The 26988-nt window shown below is 37.6% G+C and overlaps 1 protein-coding gene across 2 annotated transcripts in view; it reads right to left on the minus strand.

The window, feature by feature from the left end:
* Window positions 1–784: 784 nt before the first annotated feature.
* LOC117337236 (enhancer of mRNA-decapping protein 4-like) overlaps window positions 785–26988 on the minus strand; it is a 52507-nt gene continuing 26303 nt past the window's right edge. For both annotated transcript variants that reach the window (XM_033898111.1, XM_033898110.1), the window contains 8 exons: window positions 26165–26417; window positions 25487–25642; window positions 24744–24859; window positions 23872–24037; window positions 23055–23241; window positions 20872–21088; window positions 19405–19568; window positions 785–3655 (listed from right to left, as the gene is read on the minus strand). In XM_033898111.1, the coding sequence (XP_033754002.1) occupies window positions 3475–3655; window positions 19405–19568; window positions 20872–21088; window positions 23055–23241; window positions 23872–24037; window positions 24744–24859; window positions 25487–25642; window positions 26165–26417 (1440 nt within the window). In that variant the 3' untranslated portion in view covers window positions 785–3474. The remainder of the gene's footprint in view (window positions 3656–19404; window positions 19569–20871; window positions 21089–23054; window positions 23242–23871; window positions 24038–24743; window positions 24860–25486; window positions 25643–26164; window positions 26418–26988) is intronic.

Raw genomic sequence — 26988 nt, forward strand, 5'->3', positions numbered from 1 at the left:
TTACTCTCTCTGAGTAACACAGCGGTCCGGCCAGAGTGCCACCAACATTACTCTCTCTGAGTAACACAGCGGTCCGGCCAGAGTGGCACCTACATTACTCTCTCTGAGTAACACAGTGGTCCGGCCAGAGTGGCACTGACATTACTCTCTCTGAGTAACACAGCGGTTCAACCAGAGTGCCACCAACATTACTCTCTCTGAGTAACACAGCGGTCCAAACAGAGTGGCACCAACATTACTCTCTCTGAGTAACACAGCGGTCCAACCAGAGTGGCACCAACATTACTCTCTCCGAGTAACACAGCGGTCCAACCAGAGTGGCACCAACATTACTCTCTCTGAGTAACACAGCGGTCCAAACAGAGTGGCACCAACATTACTCTCTCTGAGTAACACAGCGGTCCAACCAGAGTGGCACCAACATTACTCTCTCTGAGTAACACAGCGGTCCAACCAGAGTGCCACCAACATTACTCTCTCTGAGTAACACAGCGGTCCGGCCAGAGTGCCACCGACATCACTCTCTGAGTAACACAATGTATACAATTCAAAGCATCAATTAAAAGTGGGTTTGATTCGAATTCTCTCCTCTGATTTCCAAACAGCAACAAAATTGCAAGAACCAGTAGATTACATATGTGACATGAAAAATGGTCCTCGTGACGAGATCTAACAAATGAATCCAACTATATTTTGTTATTTATATAGTAGCAAGCTTAAGGAAATAGAGTCTGATCCAACTCTGTGATACTAGACAATATTTGTTTTTCCTTTCCAAATTAAATTTTTTTTTTTTTTTTTTTCAAAGAATATAATTTTTAGGATCGTGATATATACATCAACTTATATCAAACTTTACGGAGCTTACAACAAAAACATTTGCCATGAAGATCAGGTTTGCACTTAAATTTCTTTTTGCTTTGAATTCCTGGCAATCACACATTTAGTTTTCCTTTGCCATATGAAGGACACCCCCCTCCCCTTCCCAGGTTTCATGGCCTACAAACACATGCCCAATAACTGTCTCATAACTTCTTGTACATATCAATCAAAATTCCTATACAACAAGCTCATTGCTTATGGACGTTGTATCAAGATGGTACTACTCGTGTAATAACTCAATAATGATCTTCGTCATGCAATTATCAAAAGTGCACAGAGTTTAATTATGTATTTGAAACCTAATTTCTTATTTGAAAGCCTATGAAACACTTAAGTTACTACATTTTGTATCTTTCGGCTTCTTGTAAGCAACAGAGAAACCTAGCAGGGATTCGCTTTAGAGCAGTATTTTCTACATAATGAATATTAACATGTTACTGAAGTCGAGATATTGTTGTATGGTAATCATGAGTCATATATATAGTATATTAGAGTGCAACATGCTCATGTTTGAATTTTGAGTGCTGGAATTTGTAGTGCATTACCTAATTTGAATGGATATGAGCAATAACGAATTAGCACACATAAAAATATCTGCCACAGAAATCAATATTGTAGAAAGTTTAATTTTTTAGCACCATTAGAATTAAGCGTGATGCCTTCAGCAAAAAAAATAAGATTACCACTAAAAATATCTGTTTACAGTATTCTGGTACAATGATCAAATCTATTTTAGGACTAATCTGTATGTTTTATGATAGAAAATGCACATGCTGAAATTCCAGTGAATCACAAAATCAGATTTTTTTTTGTGTAGCTCGAATTGTGGTTTTCATGAAAAATCCATTTTGTGTATATTTGGCTTCTATTTGATACATGGATGTAACTAAAATCCCCATATCATTCTAAAGCACTTTAGCATGAAATCCTAACTCATAGTATACAATAGATTAAACCTATCATTTTACATGTGTTTATTATTGATATTTTAATATTTTCTATTCTAAATGCCATTATCAGGACTTGTGCATATTACAATTATGAAAACAATGCTTTAATGTTAAATCTTCAACATATTTTAGAGTATAACTCATGAAAAAATGAAAATAAAGGTCCCCTTCCCCTAAAAAATAAAAAAATAAATGCCCCCTTCCCCTAAAAATGAATATAAATGCCACCTTTTAAGCTTCCCCTAAAAAAAGTTATTTCACACTTCTCTTCTCTTTCATCTTGTACATCAATCTTTACAAAGATGACTCAAAACCTGTTAAAAAAGTTGGCAAAAAATTAAATAAATTTTTCTGTGCCAGGTGAAGAAAACTCAGTATAACTTTACTTTTGTTTTCAATATACAGTGTATATATATACAAGCTGTTCAGATATGTGACAATTTTCATAATTGTGACGAAATGATGTGATTTTACATTATAACATGGGGTAGCTATATATGGCAACTAGTTTACACATTTTCCGGTGGAATTAATTAACTCTTGATTAATCCACCCAATATCTGACAGCATTATATAATCTACAATACATAAAATTGCTGTCAATTTGACACATTTTGCAACCTCTATAAGCAGTGGAAAGTTAATAGGAAACTTATATATAGCAGCATTGTTGGATTTGTAACAGGATTTGATCGAGCCAAGGTTCAAATCACACCGATGGAGCACGATTTTTACAGGTGGTAAGCTAATAGCTGTAATGAAAACAGAGGTCATGAACTGGGTGTACATTATATAAGTCCGCTCTACTGACAAATAACCGTACATAGATACATGGTGGGCTTAAAATCAGACTTAACCTAAAACAGTTCAAAACTCGATAATTTGTTTAGAAATAGACAAATCTATAAACAGACTTGTTTTGAGTCTGTCACCACCAGGGGTTGTGTTAATGGTGTTATCAACGAGGCACCCGGCTGTGCTGGTATTTGATTCTCCATAAATAATTACAATAACATCTTATCATCGAGACATGGAGAGGGTGTGATTTATACTGTATCCAGTTAGGGAGACAACCCCATTTCTGTGTATATGTTCTTATTTGAAGACAATCCCTAGTCTACATCTCAGATGACCGAGTACACACATTTCAATGGGAGGTGAGCACACTATGTGATGACATGATACACACATTTTCAGTGATCACCATGTGATGACAAAGTGTATGCACACACTTCCCAGTGAGAGGACAACACCTTTCGATGACATAGTCCACACATCTCCAAATGAGAGGACCACACCTTTTGATGACATAGTCCACACATCTCCAAATGAGAGGACCACACATTTTGATGACATAGTCCACACATCTTCCAGTGAGAGGACTACACATTTTTTTATGACAAATTCCACACAGCTCCAAGTGAGAGGACCACACATTTTGATGACATAGTCCACACATCTTCCAAGTGAGAGGACCACACATTTTGATGACATAGTCCACACATCTCCCAGCAGTGAGAGACCACACATGACAAATTCCACACCACCAAGGTGGATGACCATACTGTGAGAAGACTTTCCTAATTAGAGTTGATCATATTTGTTACAACCCAGACACATTTCTTATCCCTAACAATGTCTTCTATTTCAACAGAGATTCTGAAGCCATCTGCAGCATCTTGAGTGAGCGAGTAGTTTTTGCGTTTGGGTGACTGGCGATGTAGGTCTTGAGTTTTTGTATCAGTCCATATAACACTCCCTTCAGATGCTCCCTGGTGACATTGTTGGACATGTCCAAGTTCATCACTGCTTCCTCTAGGTACCTGAAACATTACAAATATACATGACCGTTATATATATAACCAGCTCATGGAGATTTTCCATCTGTCCAATCAAAACCATCCGGCAACCACTTTAAGGAATCTGTCGTTTAATAAGGATATACACCATAAACATGTACCTTAATTAAATTTTTCTTTTTTTCTAATAGTATGTTTTAATTTTTAAAAAAGAGGATCTGCTCACATGCTTGGCTACGTTAGGATGACATTATAAAAAGAGTTGCCAGAAGACAACATAGCTTGCCAAGTGGGTTGAAATTCAGTATTAGTTGTTTAAAAGTAGGTCAAAGGTCACAGTCAAAGTCAGCAGGTCTGTAAATTAAATACACCAATAGAAAGGTCTTGCCACAAGGAACACAAATATGAAAGCCCTACCTCATACAGATAACATACTTATGGTGACCAAAGTTAAGTTGTTGTTTTTTTTTAAACAAGGTCAAAGGTCACAGTCACAAGGTCAGCAGATTTGCAAATGTAAAGCTAATGGAAAGTCCTTGTATGACACAAGGAAAAAATATGTCAAATATCTAAGCTGTGTCCTCATTAGTATTGACACAACACTGCTCTATAAATACTTTAATCTTATAAGAGCTGTCTATGGATGTCTATAAAATCTGTGTTCACAATCTTAAAAAGTAAAATATGACATCACTCAGGTTATATTTCAATCTATCTCTAAAGCATGCTGGAGTTAAATTTGGAATTGATATGAATGGCATATTATAAGGAATTTTACCAGAATTTGCAGAAAGGAAAAATCCAAGATGGCTGACTATAAGCCATATTGAATTTTTAATCCAAACGGAAAATGACGAAATCTAGACATGGTCTGATAGAAAATATTCATTTTTAAAAAATACTCTGGCAGTCGCATAGATGAAAAAATAATCCATCTCACAAGAGTAATAACTTTGTATTTCTGCTGTTTTGATTTTATGACAAGTTAATTTTCATTTAACTTTTCTGTCATTCAAACAAATCACTTTAACAAATCAGATTCTTTTTCCATAATCGTGATAATTACATCTGTAAATTCGATCCTCTTTCCGTAATTGTAGCAATTTCATCAGAGCCAGTAACTTATACATCACATGATAACCTTTCTCTCAAGGTCTGTTCATATTTACTGGTGAAATTTTAAGCAATAATCAAGCTGAAAAAAAACAAAAATTTACTTGTAAAATAATATAAGACATTCCATACTTAAGGTCATGTCATTTCAAGGTCATTTCACATCTCATTTCCTCTTTAACGTCTCACCCCTTACTAGACTACTGTAAAAACTTAAGACAAATGAACTGCCTCATATTATTCCTGAAATAGGATTTCATCAAATTACTGGTAATTTTTAATACCCTGACTACAAATTTATTATATTTCCTGATTTTCTGCAGAGAAAACGCATGGTTAAAACAAATGTCTCTGTATTTCTACTTTTGAAGATGTCCCGCCAGTAATCTTCTGAGAGAAATCATTTAATATAGACTTTTCCAGGCCAACACGACTAATAAGGAGTTAAACGTGACATTTCCTGATTGAAATAATTCTTAAATGAAACATGACATTTCCTGATTGAAATAATTCTTAAATATGATATTTCCTGAATGAAATATTTCTTAAATATGACATTTCTTGAATGAAATATTTCTTACAACATGACATTTCCTGAATGAAATATTTCTTAAACATGACATTTCTTGAATGAAATATTTCTAACAACATGACATTTCCTGAATGAAATATTTCTTAAACATGACATTTCCTGAATGAAATATTTCTTATGTATGACATTTCCTGAATAAAATATTTCTTAAATATGAAATTTCCTGAATGAAATATTTCTTAAAAATGACATTTCCTCAATGAAATATTTCTTAAATATGACATTTCCTGAAATTTCTTGATTTGGTTTATTCAGTTTAACGTGCTATTAACAGCCAGGGTCATTTAAGGACCACTGTACCTGGAGAAAAACCATCGACCTACGGTCAGTACCTGGTCAGTACCTGGCAACTGCCCCTTGATGGTTTCAAACTCACAACCCAGAGGTGGAGGGCTAGTGATTAAGTGTTGGGTTGGGACACCTTAACCACTCGGCCACTGCTGCCCACGACATTTCTCGAATACGATATTTCCTGAACAAAATATTTCTTGAATGACATTTCCTGAATGAAATATTTTTAAATTGAAAATTTCAATAAAACATTTTTAAATTGAAAAAAGGTAAGGTTTAACCTGTAATCCATTGTCATTTTCCACGTGATATGTATTCACATGCATGTAGCTTTGATTTATCCTGTGGGGGCACTGGCCTAAAGTCTTGTGTCTATGAATTATTTATGAACCAAATCGAGTAATCTGATTGGTTCCATAGAAAACGGTCACAGATAATCTGACCAATCAGAAACATGGTTTATATTTTCTTTGATTTGTTTGGCAAGATGTTGGATAACATGCATACCATTTCCATTTTCTAGTCGAAGAAGAGCTTCATCTATAACAATCATTTTGATTGGTTGATAAAAATATGAATATTCATGCCAAAACTAAGATTTTCAAGCCAACTTTTCTGATCAGTCAGATTTTCCCATAGCCATTATCTGATCCTGGCATATTGTTATGATAGAGAGCTTCATCAGAGCATAAAGTCGAAAGGTCTCTATCTATCTGTTATGTCAGTTAAAATAATACAATAGCACACTGTTTAGATTGTAAATGCTGCATCAGCAGAAACTGTTGCAAGGTTGTGCATATGCTGATTCTGAGGTAACGACATTCTCTCAATCATTGTTTTACTGATTATCTGCTTCTAATGCATAATACATTGGGGGAACTTAAGATTCCTTTTCTTCCACACTAATTAGACAAATCACTGAGAAAGCCCAGTAGCACTCCATTTCAACTTCCAAACAAAACTCAAACAACTGAAAACGGTCGCAATACTACTAGATACACCAACCATTTACCATGACACCACTAGGGAGCAACGTCCAAGGGTAATTATTGTATCCTACTAGATACACCAACCATTTACCATGACACCACTAGCTGGGGAGCAACGTCCAAGGGTAATTGTTGTATCCTACTAGATACACCAACTCTTTACCATGACACCACTAGGGAGCAATGTCCAAGGGTAATTGTTGTATATAACTAGATACACCAACTCTTTACCATGACACCACTAGGGAGCAATGTCCAAGGGTAACTGTTGTATCCTACTAGATACACCAACTCTTTACCATGACACCACTAGGGAGCAATGTCCAAGGGTAACTGTTGTATCCTACTAGATACACCAACCCTTTACCATGACACCACTAGGGAAAATGTCCAAGGGTAATTGTTGTATCCTACTAGATACACCCACTCTTTACCATGACACCACTAGGGAGCAATGTCCAAGGGTAATTGTTGTATCCTACTAGATACACCCACTCTTTACCATGACACCACTAGGGAGCAATGTCAAAGGGTAACTGTTGTATCCTACTAGATACACCAACTCTTTACCATGACACCACTAGGGAGCAATGTCCAAGGGTAATTGTTGTATCCTACTAGATACACCAACTCTTTACCATGACACCACTAGGGAGCAATATCAAAGGGTAATTGTTGTATCCTACTAGATACACCAACTCTTTACCATGACACCACTAGGGAGACATGTCCAAGGGTAATAGTATCCTACTAGATACACCAACTCTTTACCATGACACCACTAGGGAGCAATGTCCAAGGGTAATTGTTGTATATAACTAGATACACCAACTCTTTACCATGACACCACTAGGGAGCAATGTCCAAGGGTAATTGTTGTATCCTACTAGACACACCAACTCTTTACCATGACACCACCAGGGAGTAATGTCCAAGGGTAATTGTTGTATCCTACTAGATACACCAACTCTTTACCATGGCCATGACACCACTAGGGAGCAATGTCCAAGGGTAATTGTTGTATCCTACTAGATACACCGACCATTTACTATGACACCACTAGGGAGCAATGTCCAAGGGTAATTGTTGTATCCTACTAGATACACCAACTCTTTACCATGACACCACTAGGGAGCAATGTCCAAGGGTAATAGTATCCTACTAGATACACCAACTCTTTACCATGACACCACTAGGGAGACATGTCCAAGGGTAATTGTTGTATCCTACTAGATACACCAACTCTTTACCATGACACCACTAGGGAGCAATGTCCAAGGGTAATTGTTGTATCCTACTAGATACACCGACCATTTACCATGACACCACTAGGGAGCAATGTCCAAGGGTAATTGTTGTATCCTACTAGATACACCAACTCTTTACCATGACACCACTAGGGAGCAACGTCCAAGGGTAATTGTTGTATCCAAATAGATACACCAACTCTTTACCATGACACCACTAGGGAGCAATGTCCAAGGGTAATTTTTGTATCCTACTAGATACACCCACTCTTTACCATGACACCACTAGGGAGCAATGTCCAAGGGTAATTGTTGTATATAACTAGATACACCAACTCTTTACCATGACACCACTAGGGAGTAATGTCCAAGGGTAATTGTTGTATCCTACTAGATACACCAACTCTTTACCATGACACCACTAGGGAGCAATGTCCAAGGGTAATTGTTGTATCCTACTAGATACACCAACTCTTTACCATGACACCAATAGGGAGCCATGTCCAAGGGTAATTGTTGTATCCTAAGTCGGTCATATTATCATTTATTTATCCTATGCACATTTACCACTTGGACTGAACACTGCTAAGCACTCGTGAAAAAAATACTCGTGAAAAATATCAAAAAATTATCCTCATGCACTTGTGAAATACTTTTTGTATCACTGAAGACACTGTCAGATATATCCTCTATTTATCCCACCCCCTTACTATGTACAGGTATAATCATGCTTAATTCAAACAAGAAATATATATAATTTTATGTCTTGTGTGCTCCAGCTTCTCAAAGTCCAATAAACGATAAACTGTAGAGGAAATTCAGAGTCTGAAATGTGTATTGGGATATATATATATAAATCCATGTATAAAATATCAGTGTATTCCAGGCATGGTTATGACAGCACATGCACTTTAACAGAAATTAAGCCCAACCCCATCCAGCTAATTGGAAAATTTTGACACTGTACAATTAATTAACGAAGTCCAATTAACCATCGAGTGTGGGCTAAAATATTTTCAGAAACCCTATGCTGAGATGCTCTTATTTGTGACTTACACATATAACTAGAGAAAAGGTTTATTGATAAAAATACAAGCAATTATTGAACAACTTGGGAGTTTAACACAAATGTTGATGCTGCTGCTGCTGCTGGAAAAGGATACAAAAATAAAAGGCAATATATTGCCTGCTTATAACAGGTACCAACAACCCCGGATAACAGTTTAAAACTGCCATGCTATATCCATCAGAGACTCGATCTAGATCCATGTGGCCACCAAAGCTTCCTAATAGCCATTATATATATACAAAATCAAAACACATTTTATCCGACAGCTTTATCATTAAGGATTGTAGTAGTGGGTCCCCCTTATTGTAAGTTTATCCCGCTAATTACAACATTTTTTCCATGTACTAAATTTTCTCTACGTAAAATAAGTAAAAATATCCCAATAATTATGATATCTTTTTCTGTCCTGAATGATTTTTGTTAGCTGTAACCCCAGGTAAGCGGTTGTATTTGACGTCCCTAGCGTCCCTAATTATCGCAAAAAGATTACATGCCGAGGCCCAATCCCCAAATTTCACACCTCCCTAACAGAAAACAATACAGGTCAAGCCAACTTATTACGTGCTTGCAATTGTCATAGCTCGGGTGACAGCTAACAGCTTGTAGATGAAACTTATTAGTCCAGTTAGAATATGGAGTCAGTTTAAAATGTTTTTAGGACTAGAATCTGATGTTAGATGTGGCCTTTCTACAGTGAAGTACCAATATATTGAACATTTTTGAGGACCAAACATTACATTGACGGCTGTACTTTTCTCCATACGTATGTATTCGCCATAATGATGACTCCAGTTTAACGTAATTTCTGACAGATCTAGATTGAAAGTGAAAGTAGAAATATGCTGCAACATTGTGTCGAGGTTTTGATGACAATTGACATTATTTCTATATCCGTTGTTACATCAGTTTTGTATAATGTTATTTCTGTGTTTTTCATCTCTTTCTACGCTTAGCTGTATGTCTTACGATTGTAATGGGCCAAACTTCTGGTTCAGGGGGCTTATAATTGGTTTCTATAGCACTAGTACTTGTGTCTTGTGGTAAGGAAGGTCTGCATGAAGTTTGATTTTGAAAAGGCCTGAGGGAACTTGAGTTATAAATGCACAGAAAAAAATATTGCATTTTTAGTAACTGACCTTGACCCTTGACCTGCAGACCTGAAAAGCAATCCCTAGCAAGCACTTTTGGTAAAGAAGATCTGCAATATGTTTGAGCTTGATCTGTTGAACTGAACTTGAGTTATTGCAAGGAAACCTCTGTGTGGACATAGCCGCTGCCGCTAACATAGTGATACCAATTTAGGTCGCCATTTTGCAGGCGACATGTTAAAGATCAGCTGTTCAATTATGTCCGACCATCATCCCATCACTATACAGTAAACATTTCATTATTTTGCATTGATTTACTTTTTGAATATGTCTCAAAAATCACCGTTAGTAAAAATCACTGTTAGTAAAAGAATTTATTAGAATGAAATCTAGAAAATGTCTGCAAGACATAAATGTCTCTGCTGTAACTTGACACCCTGAAACAGTTTGGTGAGGATTGCATCAGCAGTTCATGAGATTAGCTAGTTATGTTGCATCAGGATGTGACGGGATGTGACGGGACGGGACGGGACGGACATTGATAACACTACATGTCCCCCTCCCTCATTTAATGGCGGGGACATAAAAAATAAGATTTAATTAAAAGTAACGACCACCACAATTTTTTTTTGTCAAGAATTTCGGGGTTACAATTCAATAAGGGAGGGTCAAATGATGACAGGAACCATAATCAAATACATGAACATTAAATTAGAAATAAAAAGATTTACTAGATTCTTGAAACATGGTCAAGCATTAACATCCTAACATCACCTTAAAATTAAATGACTGATTTCCCATTAAATGGGAATAAGAAAAACTAATAAGTTTTTTCCTAGCTTTATTTATTACTTGGTTGAATACGAAGAGCCGTACATTTGATGTTCACCAGTGAACTTGACCTACATCAATAACATTCCTAGATGAGTGAAGTCTATGAAAACTTCATCTGTAAACAGAATCCCCAGTTTATTTGTAACCCGAATCTGCAACCAACAAGTAATCTGAATTAATTTAAACTGGCTGGTTTTTATTACGTAATCTAAATCTGAGGCCAAGTTTTTCTGAAACATTTACTCAGCCAGGCAAGTTTTTATTCTGTATTAATCTAAATCTGAAGGTAAATTTTAACAGACAAGACTTTTTTTATAACCTAAATCTGATGCCCAGTTTTTCTGTTTATTCTGTAACCGTAATCTGAGGCCTGTAGTTTTTCTGAATCAATTTAAACAGCAAGTCTTTAATCTGTAACCTAAATCTGAGACCTTCAGTTTTTTCTGAATTAATTTAAATAGCCAAATTTTTTTTATTATGTAATCAAAATCTGAGGCCCAGTTTTTCTGAAACAATAAAAAACACATAATACACTATTACTTGATTTTGTAACCTTAATTTTAAGGCCCATTTTCCGAAAAATAAGTTATTAAAGCATTAGTTTGTACACTAAATCACGACCAGATCATGAACCAATGAACAGCATGAATTGTGTAATAATTACTAATCACCATTTTAGAATATCCAGTTACATATCAAAGTGCTGGAAGTACTTGAACCACAGTTTTTTCTTAATACAGTCAAACCTCGATGATTCGAACTTTGTTGATTCAAATTTCTCGCTGTATCGAACTTTTTGCTTGGTCCCGAATTTCCTTACTATATAACGCTATTAATGAACCTATGCGTGATTCAAATTTTTATAAATCGAAGTTTTCGATGTATCAAACTTTTTTCATGGCCCGTTAGCTATGATGTCATAGGTAATTGACATCTCATGATTCGAACAAAAATTTACCTCTACTGACCACTGGACAGGTGTTGGTCGTGACCCCCGCAACAAGATTTCACACTTCTCCCCTAGATGCCCTGACTGACAATAGGAATAACGATAGTGTGTGTTGTCACTCCCGATCATGGGGTTAATTAATAATCAGACCAAATTGATAGATAAAAGGTGTATTTAGAAGCCATGACATTTAATCACTCCGGTAAAACATTTCGGTAGCCGTCTCTGATAATCTTCGCCGCCATTGAAATCAGCGGTCGGTGAGCAAAATTTACGGAATTATAAAACAAGCGGACCAATTTTAAACACAAACAATTCTTCACTCATATTCAAAAAGTCACGTTTCAAACTTATACATAAATATCCAAGTTAATTGATTATTTGTCATTCAATCATGCATTCTCCAACCGATCGGCATTCCATATTTTATATGCACATAACATAAACGCATTGTACTTCTTTTGCTTTATCTGTTAAACGTGATATAAGTGTTTTGTAACCGATACATAGTTTGTTTAATTAATAAAATGCTTAGGTATAATTAATGAAATGTATTTTTATTTTGTTGTGTTTGAGGTATAAATTAACTAAACTTTTCGATGTGAGCCTGACAGGCGACGATCAACACAAAGACACCGAGGACATGTAACGTTAACATATATGGTCATTATCAAAAAAACATCGATCTATTGTCAACCATGAATAATTCGAAGTCCCGCTGTTTCAAAGTTTTTCTGTAAGTCCCTTGAACTTCGAAACATCAAAGTTTGACTGTATGTAGCAAAATAAGCAAGCTGGTAGTATCATTAAAGCAATAGAAGTCCCCTACCAGCCCCCACTAGAAATAGTAACAGTGACCTTGACCTTGACCCAAAAACCCTGAAACTCGACCTTGATCTGTAGCTACTCTCACGATTATACCTTGAAGCATGGCTGAGGAAAGTCTCATCGGTAGGGGTCTTAATAAAGACTTTTTTCTTGGAAGAACATGTCCATTAAGTAACATCTAGAGAATATAATTCAGAAAGTCTTTTAATATTTCCATGTTACTTAGAGTGGAGCTGACAGTTAAGCTATGTAAATCTGTAATTTTCACTTCTCACATGTTTTATATAGGAAACTGATTTTAGTTTGTAATAATTAGATATTGAAGCAATAAAACTTATTTGAATTGAAGTAACAAACAAAACTTTAAAATGTCCCAGTAAGACATAAATGTTGCTGCAGCCACTTGACATCCCGAAACACAGTTTGGTGAGGATTGGATAAGCAGTAACAGAGATTTAAGCTAGTTACATTGCATTGGGATGAGACCCCGGGACGGGATGGGACGGGATAAAATGGGATAGAATGGGATAGGATGGGACAGGACATTTTTTGGTTTATTTTGTTTAACGTCCTATTAACAGCCAGGGTCATTTAAGGACATGCCAGGTTTGGAGGTGGAGGAAAGCCGGAGTACCGGAGAAAAACCACCAGCCTACGGTCAGTACCTGGCAACTGCCCCACGTAGGTTTCGAACTCGCAAGCAACCCAGAGGTGGAGGGCTAGTGATAAAGTGTCGGACACCTTAACCACTCGGCCAACGCGGCCCCCTGGGACAGGACAAGACAGGACAGGAGAGGATGAGACATCGGTAACACTATATATCCCCAATTTCATGGCTCGAGCGTAAAAAAAATCTCCAGTTAAGAATTAGTCATTCAAAATTGTTTAACTGATAAAATGTGTCATCAAAACAAATTACAATGATGATCAAAGTCTATAGTTCGTAATTATGTACCAAAATACTGATGACGTACGAGTACCAACGCAGGTGTTTTTGATTTTAAACTCATGAGCACTAATGCAGGTGTTTTTGATCTTCAACTCATGAGTACTAACAACAGTGTTTTTGATTTCAAACTCATGAGTACTAACGCAGGTGTTTTTTTTATTTCAAACTCATGAGTACTAATCCAGGTGTTTTTTTTATTTCAAACTCATGAGTACTAATCCAGGTGTTTTTTTTATTTCAAACTCATGAGTACTAATCCAGGTGTTTTTTTTATTTCAAACTCATGAGTACTAATGCCAGTGTTTTTGATTTTAAACTCATGAGTACTAACGCAGGTGTTTTTTTTATTTCAAACTCATGAGTACTAATCCAGGTGTTTTTTTTATTTCAAACTCATGAGTACTAATGCCAGTGTTTTTTATTTTAAACTCATGAGTACTAACGCAGGTGTTTTTTTTATTTCAAACTCATGAGTACTAAATCCAGGTGTTTTTTTTATTTCAAACTCATGAGTACTAATCCAGGTGTTTTTTTTATTTTAAAATCATGAGTACTAATCCAGGTGTTTTTTTTATTTTAAACTCATGAGTACTAACACAGGTGTTTTTGATTTTAAACTCATCACATTTAGACAACACTTTGTTTAGTTCAGTGTTATGACACAACCATAGTGTATGGCACCCTAATAAGGACAAATTAATCAAACCAGCTCCAAGGAAAAGTCTCCATGTGAAATCAGGATCAGATAGAAAGGATGAAGATAATCGAGTGTTTTTCTGCTTTTCTCTGGATCACTGTATTTAGCTACACGGTATTAATCTAGTTCTCACATCGTATTTAATAAACAGATAAAGCAGGGTAGTGTTTCTTGGAAACAACATAAACAAACTAATTATTGGTACGCATGACCTCAGCCGAGTTGTTGCCCAGGTGTCAGATGAACTAACTAATTATTGGTACGCATGACCTCAGCCAAGTTGTTGCCCAGGTGTCAGATGAACTAACTAATTATTGGTACGCATGACCTCAGCCGAGTTGTTGCCCAGGTGTCAGATGAACTAACTAATTATTGGTACGCATGACCTCAGCCGAGTTGTTGACCGGGTGTCAGATGAACTGACTAATCATTGGTACGCATGACCTCAGCCAAGTTGTTGACGGATGTCAGATGAACTGACAAAGTATCCATGGTAACATGGCAGGTATTACTGTTGTTTGGCACAGCCTTTAATTAATTTTAACATATCAAATATCAGTATACATAGCTAGGTCCTGAGTTCCTCATTTATTGACTAGAAACTAACAGTATGTTAAATAACAAGAGATCCCAGAGGGATCTTGGCGCCCACCATTGAATGATCTTCATAGGTTCCATGTCAGATTGATCTTTTCTCTTTTTTTCCCTTCCTCTTACTAATCTGTATAAATTGAGAAACATCCCTCCAGTGCTTTTTAAACAAGGGAAACTTATATATGAAATTTGAGATTATGGTTGTCTGTCGACAATGTTTTCAGATTGGCAGTGATGGATACAGAAAATTGTGTAACTGAGGGCATGCCCCCATCAAATTGAAAAAAATGGGGGCTCTTGACTAACCTTATGGTAAAAGTTAAAATTTTGAAATTGGATCTGTTTTTAAGTTACTTCTTTACATGAATGACATAAAGTACTATTACATTTTAAGAATTGACTTATTGCATCATTTCCATTTAATAATTGCTATTCATAGCTGCTGAAAACAAATTATTTGGTACAATAAAACTTGGCAATAACAGTTTCTTTAAATGCAGAACATTTAAGACAAAGACTGAATATCATATGCTAACAGATTTTTTTTTTTTATTCTGAAAATGATCAAACAAAAATCAATGTTATTAAATGTATAATGAACATCAAACTAGATCTAGATTTTTTTCTGTATCAACATGGAAATCGTGTTTTCGCTTTTTTTTTTTTTTTTTTGCAGAATGTTCCTTATTTGTATCATTTCTTGTTGTGTCCGCTGCTGTGTCTTTATTAGGTTCGGTGTTTTCATCAGGCCTACTCTCTACATGATGATGATGATGACGAGTCCTAAAGAAACGCGACATTTTTTTTCTGTGTAGAGTTGGCTTCCGCCATGTTTGTTTGAGTCATTAAAGGTCACATAAGCGCTTGGATTTTCGTCAAATGTTAAAGCGTTCTTGCGACTCAAGGGGAGTAACTCTAATTACGACTTCCGCCTAAACCATGTTTGTTGTAAAGACGACACCAATACGGTATTGTACTTGCTATAATTTCGTTTGATTGATAAAAACATGTTTAAAAATAGTATTAAACACATCTTGTACCCGCGTTATGTTGATACATATGCGGGTCACACAAATATTTGTGCGTGAATTGGCCCCCACATATTTTCTGCAAGTGGGGGCAAAACGTAAATTTTGGGGGATTTTAACGATCCCGCGCCCTGGATCTTTCACTGGATTGGTCCAAAAATGCAATACGACGGACCAAGGAGAACCTACATATGAAAATTGACAAAGATCCCATCAGTACTTTCTCAGAAATAGCGATAACAAACTTCAATGGTCAAAATCCAAGATGGCTGCCTGTACTTTCAGTACTTTCTCAGAAATAGCGATAACAAAACTTCAATTGTCAAAATCCAAGATGGCTGCCTGTTGGCCATGTTGTTTTCTGATCGGTCCCAAAATGCAATATGCATAACTAGGGACCAAGGGCAACCTAAATATGAAATTTGAGAAGGATCCCTTCAATACTTTCTTAGAAATAGCGATAACAAACTTCAATTGTCAAAATCCAAGATGGCTGTCTGTCGGCCATGTTGTTTTCTGATCAGTCCCAAAATGCAATATGCATAACTAGGGACCAAGGAGAACCTACATATTGAATTTGAGAAAGATCCCTTCAGTACTTTCTCAGAAATAGCGATAACAAACTTCAATGGTCAAAATCCAAGATGGCTGCCTGTCGGCCATGTTGTTTTCCGATTGGTCCCAAAATGCAATATGCATAACTAGGCACCAAGGGGAACATTCATATGAAATTTGAGAAAGATCCCTTCAGTACTTTCTCAGAAATAGCGATAACAAGAATTGTTTACGGACGGAGGGACGGACGGAGGGACTGATGGACGGAAGGCGATTTGAATAGCCCACCATCTGCTAAAAACTGACTGGGAAAAGACACTAACGTGCTGTCCGTGTTGTGTAGGGAACCATGTCTTCCACTTCGTATAATACCTAACGGTTACGTTACTAAGGCGTAACTCATCAGAGGGTAAAATGGGCGGAGTCTGCAGTCCTTAATATAGAGTTGGATAGGGCGGCACAGAGTGGAGCAATATGTCTGAGGGTGGTGGAGGGTGGCGCAATATGTCTGAGGATGGTGGAGGGTGGCGCAATATGTCGGAGGGTGGAGGAGGGTGGCCCAATATGTCTGAGGCTGGTGTAGGGTGGCACAATATGTCTGAGGCTGGTGGATGGTGGCGCAATATGTCTGAGGGTGGTGTAGGGTGGCGCAATATGTCTGAGGGTGGTGGAGGGTGGCGCAATATGTCGGAGGGTGGTGCAATATGTCGGAGGGTGGTGGAGGGTGGCGCAATATGTCGGAGGGTGGTGTAGGGTGGCACAATATGTCGGAGGGTGGTGTAGTGTGGCGCAATATGTCTGAGGGTGGTGGAGGGTGGTGCAATATGTCGGAGGGTGGTGGAGGGTGGCGCAATATGTCGGAGGGTGGTGTAGGATGGTGGAGGGTGGCGCAATATGTCGGAGGGTGGTGTAGGATGGTGGAGGGTGGCGCAATATGTCGGAGGGTGGTGTAGGGTGGCACAATATGTCGGAGGGTGGTGTAGTGTGGCGCAATATGTCTGAGGGTGGTAGAGGGTGGCGCAATATGTCGGAGGGTGGTGGAGGGTGGCGCAATATGTCGGAGGGTGGTGTAGGATGGTGGAGGGTGGCGCAATATGTCGGAGGGTGGTGTAGGATGGTGGAGGGTGGCGCAATATGTCTGAGGGTGGTAGAGGGTGGCGCAATATGTCGGAGGGTGGAGGAGGGTGGCGCAATATGTCGGAGGGTGGTGTAGTGTGGCGCAATATGTCGGAGGGTGGTGTAGTGTGGCGCAATATGTCGGAGGGTGGTGTAGTGTGGCGCAATATGTCGGAGGGTGGTGGAGGGTGGCGCAATATGTCTGAGGGTGGTAGAGGGTGGCGCAATATGACAGAGGGTGGTGTAGTGTGGCGCAATATGTCTGAGGGTGGTGGAGGGTGGCGCAATATGTCGGAGGGTGGTGTAAGGTGGTGCTATATGTCCGAGGTGGTAAGCAGGAATCGACACTAACAGTAGTCCCTCAGCCCTGGGCTGTCTGCAATCTGGTCGGGAAGCCAGAATGTCTAGTTCAGTCAAATGTATAATGTCCAGCTTAAGTTTTCTTCATTTACTTCAATAACTTTATTTTCAAAACTTTTTTTTTATAAAACCGTTAGGGTGTAATATCTAACATTTTTATGCTCAGAATAAACTAAAATGCAGGAAACTGCATATAGTATTTTTATGTAAGGAGAGGACTTATATAGGCTCTGCCAGATGTCCAATCCTATATTGATATTACATCAGTCAAATAAATATGTTTAAATTGAAATCTAGTATTCAATTTTTTCCTCAGTGGTAGGGTTAGGGGCTGTAGGGATCCGGACATGCCCCCCCCATATCCCTCAAGAGGGGTTTCACCTTTGGCAGCCCGGGCTGCCTTATTTCAAAACCTGGCAGCCCGGCAGTCTGTCAAGGTGTTTACATTAGTGTCAACCCCTGGTAAGTCATTACTATCATCAGCTATGTATACAGCCTCCCGACTGTTTGTAATATAAACATAGTAAAGGGGAGACAACTCCCAGAAGAAATAAACTCCTCTTGATTTTTCTCCCTTTCTCTCTTCTGAAGAACTTGAAATAACCCCGGGTCTGTTTCATACAGTCTGATTAATTAGGAACCAATCATTTATCATCACAATTAAAAGCCATACTTTGACTTGGGTGATGGGGGCTTGGACACATCTTTTTGACCTTTTTTTCTGAGGGAGTAGGCCTGCCTTTACCTGACATGTACAGTCATTCTTGATCACTTTAATCATCTGATGATATTTACATATCACTGAAAAATATATTTTCCTGCCTGAAATTTTTTTGTAACAAATACACGTACGCCATTTTAGCAGACAAAACTAGCACAAGACAAGTCAGCAAGGGCCAGTTGTGTGGCTATATATTCCCCATAACCATCAACAGGTTCTCTGTGCATATCATTGATATTGACCTTTGGCATGTGGACTTCAAACACAATTGCCAGGAAGCAAAATTTATGTAGATTTCTCGTTTCATATTAAGTCCTCATAATTGTGTCTCTACATTTTTCCTACAATCTGAAAAATGTTAATTTTTAGTATAAGTTCTAAAAGCGTTCTCACTATGCCGTTCAAAATTTGTCCAGGACGTGGTCAGACGTAGTGGAAAAATGGCCGAGTGTGATGGGGTTTTTAGTTCCCACTAACTTTGCTTCATCAGGTCATAACAAATGTCAATCAGTGAAAAGATTCAAAGTTTTGGCCTTGACCTTTGGGACTAATGACCTTCACAAGGCTTGTGCTGGCAGTCAACATCAGCGCCAATGGCGAAAACAAAAAGCGTTCGGAGATTTTACAACTGCTTTGACAGGTGAGCAAAAAATAAAACATTTTCTACTTAGACATTTCGCAGTGGAAACACAATAATTTCTATTATTTTCTTTAGCCTTAAGATTAAGATCGAAGATTGTCGCTTATACTTACTTATGCTTGAGCTCTGTACTGTTGGCCAAGTCCGCTGACAACTGTTGTATGAGTGAGAGAAGGACGGGCTGCTGTAGAGGGCAGGGCGTCTGGTTGAATACTTGTTGGGGGTTTACTGTTTCACAAACAAACATTACTAGGTCCAGGTTGGATGCTGACAATGCCTGAAAATAATTAAAACAAGAAATAGTTTTGATGCTGGTGGTTATAATGTAAAACTGCTGGTGAAATAAATTAACAAACTAATGCGTTTCAGCACAAATAACAAAATTATATCAGTTTGAATCATTTTTGGTGATAATAAGACTGCATTTTAATCAGGAATATAATTTTATTAATGTGTCATTTGAAAAGATGCATCCACTTATTCAGCATGCATTCAATCTTAACTTTGTTTCGTTTTTAACTGCATATCTGCATTTTGTATTTACCGCTACATTAACCAATCACATACTTCATCTTGACCAGTTACGCCATCTGTCGCGTCATATCCGGGGCCAAAAGAATATTATACGCTTTGCCGAAAAACATAAGATTAAACTATGTTTGGCCTTAACTAATGATTTTATTTCTCAGCGCACTCCTAGATGCTTATTCTATTTTTACATTCATTTATCTATCTAATAAAACTATGGTGTGCATCAATAAAATTTTGATATCAAGACACAAACTCTTTATTTATTATTCTTAGAAATATTGAAATTCACTTTGGAGAGAGACACTCATTTCTAAATAAGATGATTTTTACTGATTTGGTAGAATGTCACTCTGGAGAGACATGGTAATTTCTCATTCCACAACAAGAAGATTTTTAGTGATTTGATAGGATATCATTTTGGAGAAAGACATTGATTTCTAAATAAGAAGATTTTTAGTGATTCGATAGGATAAGTCCAGAAGCATTCCTAAATACTGTAACAGTTAATATCTGTGCCAGATATAGGATGAGTCTAGAAACATTCCGAATTACAGCTAGTCTTATTTACATATAGATGAGATATATTAAGAATTCCTCCAGGATTATAGTATTAAGTGGACCTACTGTTATTAGTCCCCTAACAGGGAATCCAGTAGACCCCTGAGAATATGTTTTTGACTCCCCGAAATCAGATTTGACTCAAGTTTAAAGGGACATGTCTATCTAACAAATGTTTTGCCCCTTCAGATTTCTGACAAATAATTATTTGACTTCTGAAATTGCTGAAAGTCAAGGGTCAACTGGATGCCCTGTCCTACCAGTGAAACCAAACCGAGCGGACTACAGTTTTCTTCTCTGTCCGTCTTGTTCGTACATGTATGTAAGTAAAGCCAAAGTTTTTCAACAGTTTCATTCCTTGAGGGATTAAGGTTAAACTTTACACCACGATAAAGGACCATTATATCTCGGACACGAATCGTACATTAATTAATGATCAGCATGTAGTACATATATGTTCGTTTCAAAATCTATAATGTTGTATCCCTTACCTCTTGGAAAGCTGCGTTGAGTTGACCTTGACGAAGCAGCTGTAGAATCTGTGCCTGGGCCTGGTGGGGGTCAGGGGTCACCTGTATAGGGGTCACGGCGCCTGACCTCATTGCTGATAGCACACTATCGCTGATACTAGCACCCTGCTCTCGTACTGCTATACTGACCTCCTCTTTCACAGCCTGTCGTACGAACTGGACGACTCGATCCTGCAAACTGTATACAACATGGATTTGTGATTTAAATTCCAAAGCCACATCCAACCTCATAATTAGCAAAATATACACTGAACCATTTAAAGGTATGTTAACAAACTACTGTAATGTAACAGCAGATTCTTATAATTTTGGTATTCTGAACTCATATTAAACATATATATTCAAAGTATTGAGTAGGTTGATACAAATAAATCTGACAGTTATTACTAAACGACCATGATAAAAATTTAACAAGAGGCCCAGAGGGCCTGTATCGCTCACCTGGATTTCAAGAGATATGAAACAAGAATGATGATTAAGTATATTTGTCACTAGTATTGCTATGTCAATATATCATAGGCATTTTATATGGGTATGTGAGGTTTTTATGCCAAAAAATGCATTAATCCATGAAATGAAATTGACTTTTGGCACAACCCCATGCTACCACACAAATGTGAGTGATATCCATTGTTAAGTTTCAGAAAACAAGTTGTTTAAACCAATTGACCCCTTTTGACCCCGCCCTCTGCCCCCCGGGGGATCAATTCCTTCCTTATATAATTTTGAATCCTTACCCAAAAGGATGCTACAAGTCAAATATGAGCTGTTTCAGAGAAGAAGTTGTTCATATCCATTTAGTCAAATTGACCCCTTTTGGCCCCCCACCCTCAGCTCCCTGGTGGGGTCAACCCTAAAGTTTGTACAATTTTGAATCCCCTTCCCATGACCATGCTACCATACAAATGTGAGTGATATCCATTGCTTAGTTTCAGAGAAGAAGTTGTTTATATCAATTTAACCAAAATGACCCCTTTTGGCCCCGCCTCTCAACCCCAGGGGAGGTCGGCCCCACTATTTGTACAATTTTGAATCCTAACCCCAAAGGGATGCTCACAGTCAAATATGAGCAATATCTATTGCTTGGTTTCAGAGGAGAAGTTGTTCATATCAATTTGGCCAAATTGACCCCTCTTGGCCCCGCCCCTCAGGCCCCCATGGGGTCAGCCTCACCATTTGTACAATTTTGAATCCCCACCCCATAGTGATGCTACCAGGCAAATACAAGCGATATCCATTGCTCGGTTTCAGAGAAGAAGTCGTTTAAATCAATATAGCCTAATTGACCCCTCGTGGCCCCGCCCCTCAGGCCCTTGGGGGGTCAGCCTCATTATTTATACAATTTTGAATCCCCACACAATAGTGATGCTACCAGGCAAATATGAGCAATATCCATTGCTCGGTTTCAGAGAAGAAGTCGTTTATATCAATATAGCCCAATTGACCACATTTGGCCCCGCCCCTCAGGCCCTTGGGGGTCAGCCCCATCATTTGTACAATTTTGAATCCCCACCTAATAGTGATGCTACCAGGCAAATATGAGCAATATCCATTGCTCGGTTTCAGAGAAGAAGTCGTTTATATCAATATAGCCCAATTGACCACATTTGGCCCCGCCCCTCAGGCCCTTGGGGGTCAGCCCCATCATTTGTACAATTTTGAATCCCCACCTAATAGTGATGCTACCAGGCAAATATGAGCAATATCCATTGTTCAATTTCAGAGAAGAAGTCGTTTATATCAATATAGCCCAATTGACCACATTTGGCCCCGCCCCTCAAGCCCCTGGGGGGTCAGCCCCTTCATTTGTACAATTTTGAATCCCCACTCCATAGTAAAGCTACCAGGCAAATATGAGCGATATACATCGCTCGGTTTCAGAGAAGAAGTCGTTAATATTAATAGAGCCAAATTGACCCCTTTTGGCCCCACCCTGCAGACCCCTGGGGGGTCAGTCCCACCATTTGTACAATTTTGAGTCCCCACCCCACAGGGATGCTTCTGACCAAATTTGGTCAAATTCTGATCACTGGTTATGAAGAAGAAGTCAATTGTTGACGGAAGGACGGACGACGGACGGACGACGGACGCCACGGTATGGCATAAGCTTCGGACCAGGTGAGCTAATAAAATACAATCTATACCTAGTCATTGATTTTTCCATATCTGTGTGAATTTGACCCTGTAGAGTTGACATCACAGCAGTTTGCATGGAATCCGCGGACGTCCTGAACGAGTCTGTCAACTGTTTCAGCTGTCCCACCACGGGGTCCCGTGCCTCCAAGTGTTTCTGCTTAATCTGGTCTAAGTGTGTGTCCAAATGTTTGATGTCTGAAATAAAACCACATACCTATATCAATGCTGTTGTATGTGGTATCAGTTTTTGTCTAAATGTTTAATGTATGAAATAGAAACCAACAATCTTTATATCTAAACACTGCCAATCTAGGGAAGGTTAGTTTTGATATCAGATATTTTGCTAAATATACCTTTCTTTCAACTTAAACCTGTCACTGAATTACAGAATTGATCAAAAGTTCAAGAAACATATCTTAACTCTAGGAATGCAGACAGAAAAGGAAACCCTAAGTCTCCTTTAAGTTTCATCGTTACGAAACTTATCTAAGTTTCATTGTTACGGAACAAATTTAAGTTTCATCGTTATATAAAGTTATATAAATAACTAATTTAAGATTCATCGTTACGAAACTTATCTAAGTTTAATCGTTACGGAACAAATTTAAGTTTCATCGTTATAGAAATAACTAATTCAAGATTCATCGTTACGGAACTAATTTAAGTTTCATCATTACGGAACTAATTTAAGTTTCATCGTTACGGAACAAATTTAAGTTTCATCGTTATAGAAATAACTAATTCAAAATTCATCATTACGGAACTAATTTAAGATTCATCGTTACGGAACTAATTTAAGTTTCATCATTAGGAACGAAGACTTACATTCTCTCGATCCTTTCGTAAATGTTTCGTTTATCTGCTGGAACATGTTTTGTGTGCTACGCTCGAAGTTTGGTATTACGATATTTTGGAAAGCCTCTCTATAAGCCACTTGTATTGGAGTCTGTAGGGCGTTACCCGCTGCCATACCTATAGCATCCACAGTTTGCTGCAAGAAAAAAAAAATTAAAAAAATTAAAATTTGAAGATCTTACAAAAGTTTCATATGAGATTCATATGACACAAACCTTTTTGCTATTTTTGCACGTCTGACAAGTTCATTTAACGAGGAATATTTTGGAAAAACAGAACCGAATTCAAGATTTTCTCACGTATTAACTAGAAGCAAAATTTTTTTAAAGAACATCATTCAGTGAAAAAGCACTCTATCAACAGAAAACTTAAAATGGTGATATTTTCACAGCATTTCACTTTCTTTGGTGACATCATAATGCTAAGAACATCAGTCTGTTAAAACAGTATTCCAATGTCAATGTTCTCGACCTATGGCTCTGTCATCATTACAATGCATATGACACCATAAAGTTTTAACCACATCCAGACACTTACCCTAGATCGCACCATTTTTGCGCATGACGTCATAAATTCATGACCCCAGAAAGACACTTACCCTAGATCGCACCATCTTTGCATATGACGCCATAAATCTATGACCCCAGAAAGACACCTACCCTAGATTGCACCATCTTTGCATATGACGCCATAAATCTATGACCCCAGAAAGACACTTACCCTAGATTGCACCATCTTTGCATATGACGCCACAAATCTATGACCCCAGAAAGACATTTACCTTAGATTGCACCATCTTTGCATATGACGCCATAAAGTTGTGACCCAAGAGAGACACCTACCCTAGATCGCACCATCTTGCTGATGTTGTCCTTAAGAAGAGCATCGGTGGCCGTTAGTTTCTGAGCCATATCCTGGTGAAACTGATCCTTAATTGGTTCTAAGATTTTGCTCACATCTACAAGATATCAAAGAGTTGTAATAAAGATACTCTTAATTAACCTTAAGAGAGTATTGTGAAAATTATTAACTCCGTATATACATGGGCAGATTTGGATTTGAGAGAAATGCATGTACAGGAAGCAAAATTTAATGAAACAAAAAACCTTTCTTTTCTTGTTATCTTTTACAAGAACTTTTATTATTATTTTTTTATTTTCTTTAAATCTAAGCAAGCATTACAATTAAGTTTTAATCAAGATATCCTACTTATTTAAGCAAGTATTCAAATGGTAACAGATAAGTGCAATTTAATATGTTGATTGAACATGTGCACTCTAAACACTTACAGTAGAAACAGGGCTTTTTCAAAAGTTTTTTTCAGGTCATTAATGAGCCCCATTCCCAATTGAAATTATTTTATAAATTCAAGCCATATTCACAAAATTCAGTCTACTCCTGAAAAAAGCCTTCTCAATTCAACAATTTTCCTCCTAAAATGAAACAAAAAGGCCTGATCCAATTTTGGACTACCTTAGAAAAGTTCAAGTTTGCAACAATGTCCAGAACCTAAAATTTTCTGTAAATTTTTTTAATTTCTGGCAGGACCTCGAAAATAATTTGTTTATATACGAAGCAGTCTTACTAGGCACCACATTGTTCCTCATCTCGGCCTTGACCTGCTTTTCCAGGTTGTGTTGAACCGCTTGGTTGACCGTCTGTGTGATAGCTTGCTGTAACTTGTCCTGCCGATGCTGGTCGCGGCGTTCTGTCTGCTGTAATAAATCCTGTATCCGCTGGTCTAGCACACGATTAAGGATCGTAATGTCATGTAATCAATTCTGCAGCACTTTAATAATGCTGAATTACTGTAATTCACTTAGATTTTATGAGTACTTTATTTTGCGAACTTATTTCTTAAGACAAATTTACGAATGCATAATTTCGCAAATGCTTAACTGTTAGAGTCATTGACTATGCAAAACTGCTTTATCGGTAACCAATAGCTTTGCTTCCATGCAAAGTTATTATTTTTATACAGATAATCGCAAAGAATTTGAATTCATGATTGACTCTCTGTGCGTATTTTCACAAAAATAAATCCCATGCGAAATATAAGTGATTTACAGTATATGTCTTGTTGTTCCGGCTTTCGACCTAAAAAAATGTCAAACCCCGAAAATGCTGAAATTGACCCTATTCTAGATATAGTACTTATTTCACATTAAAACCGAATTCCCCAAAAAATTTGCAGATTATATAAATGAGTGAAAATACACAGAATATCATTACAAGATAGAATCTACATCGTCACAGAGGATACTTTCTTTCATGGCATGTTGACTGAACATTCGCTCCACGCGCGAGGTAACTATGGACTCAAGCTTGCCCAGATGTTCCTCTATGTTTGGCTGAGGCTGCTGTCTGTCTATCTGTCGGAGCTGTTCCATCTCGATCTGCTGTCGCTGTAACTCGGCCTGTTGTTCTTGCTGTTCTGCCAGCTGATCCTGTAACCGCTGTATCTGGCTGTTCTGAGCCTCCAGGGCCACCAGCACACTTTGTAGGTTGTCCTGCAGCTGTAGACATAGGTATATGTTAGTTACACAGGTAAAATAGCTATTCAGTATTAGGCCATTCTTAAAAACATCTTGGTTTGCTGTAACCCGACCAGGGTTTTTTACATATGGGTAGGTATAGGTAGTGTGGAACTTTTTTTTATTCAGTTCTGAAAACAGATTTTCAACCTTCAATACAAAAACAAACCAGGATATAAACTGTTTGGAAATCATTATTTATTTAGAAACACACACCAAGCTTATTTGGGTTTGCGAGACTTTTTTTTTTTTGCTTTGCAAGTTTTATTTTTCATTTGTTTCTTACCCCGATGAAACTAAAAAAAAATTGACATCAACGCTTATAATTAATTTTTGAAAATGATTTTCTAATCTAAGACATGTTTTATGTACAATTTTACTGGTTTTATATGGGATTCTTTTTCTCAAATCAATACGCAACGTCAATTGTCGTATTGTGACGTCACATTTTTCGCGCCATTCTCGGAATTTCTTTCATAGAAGAATGAAAAGAATTTTTCGACCATTTCTTTCATAGAAGAATGAAAAGAATTTTTCGACCAATCACATTTGA

The sequence above is a fragment of the Pecten maximus genome, chromosome 11 (genome assembly GCF_902652985.1).
Source record: "Pecten maximus chromosome 11, xPecMax1.1, whole genome shotgun sequence".
Classification (NCBI taxonomy): Eukaryota; Metazoa; Mollusca; class Bivalvia; order Pectinida; family Pectinidae; genus Pecten; species Pecten maximus.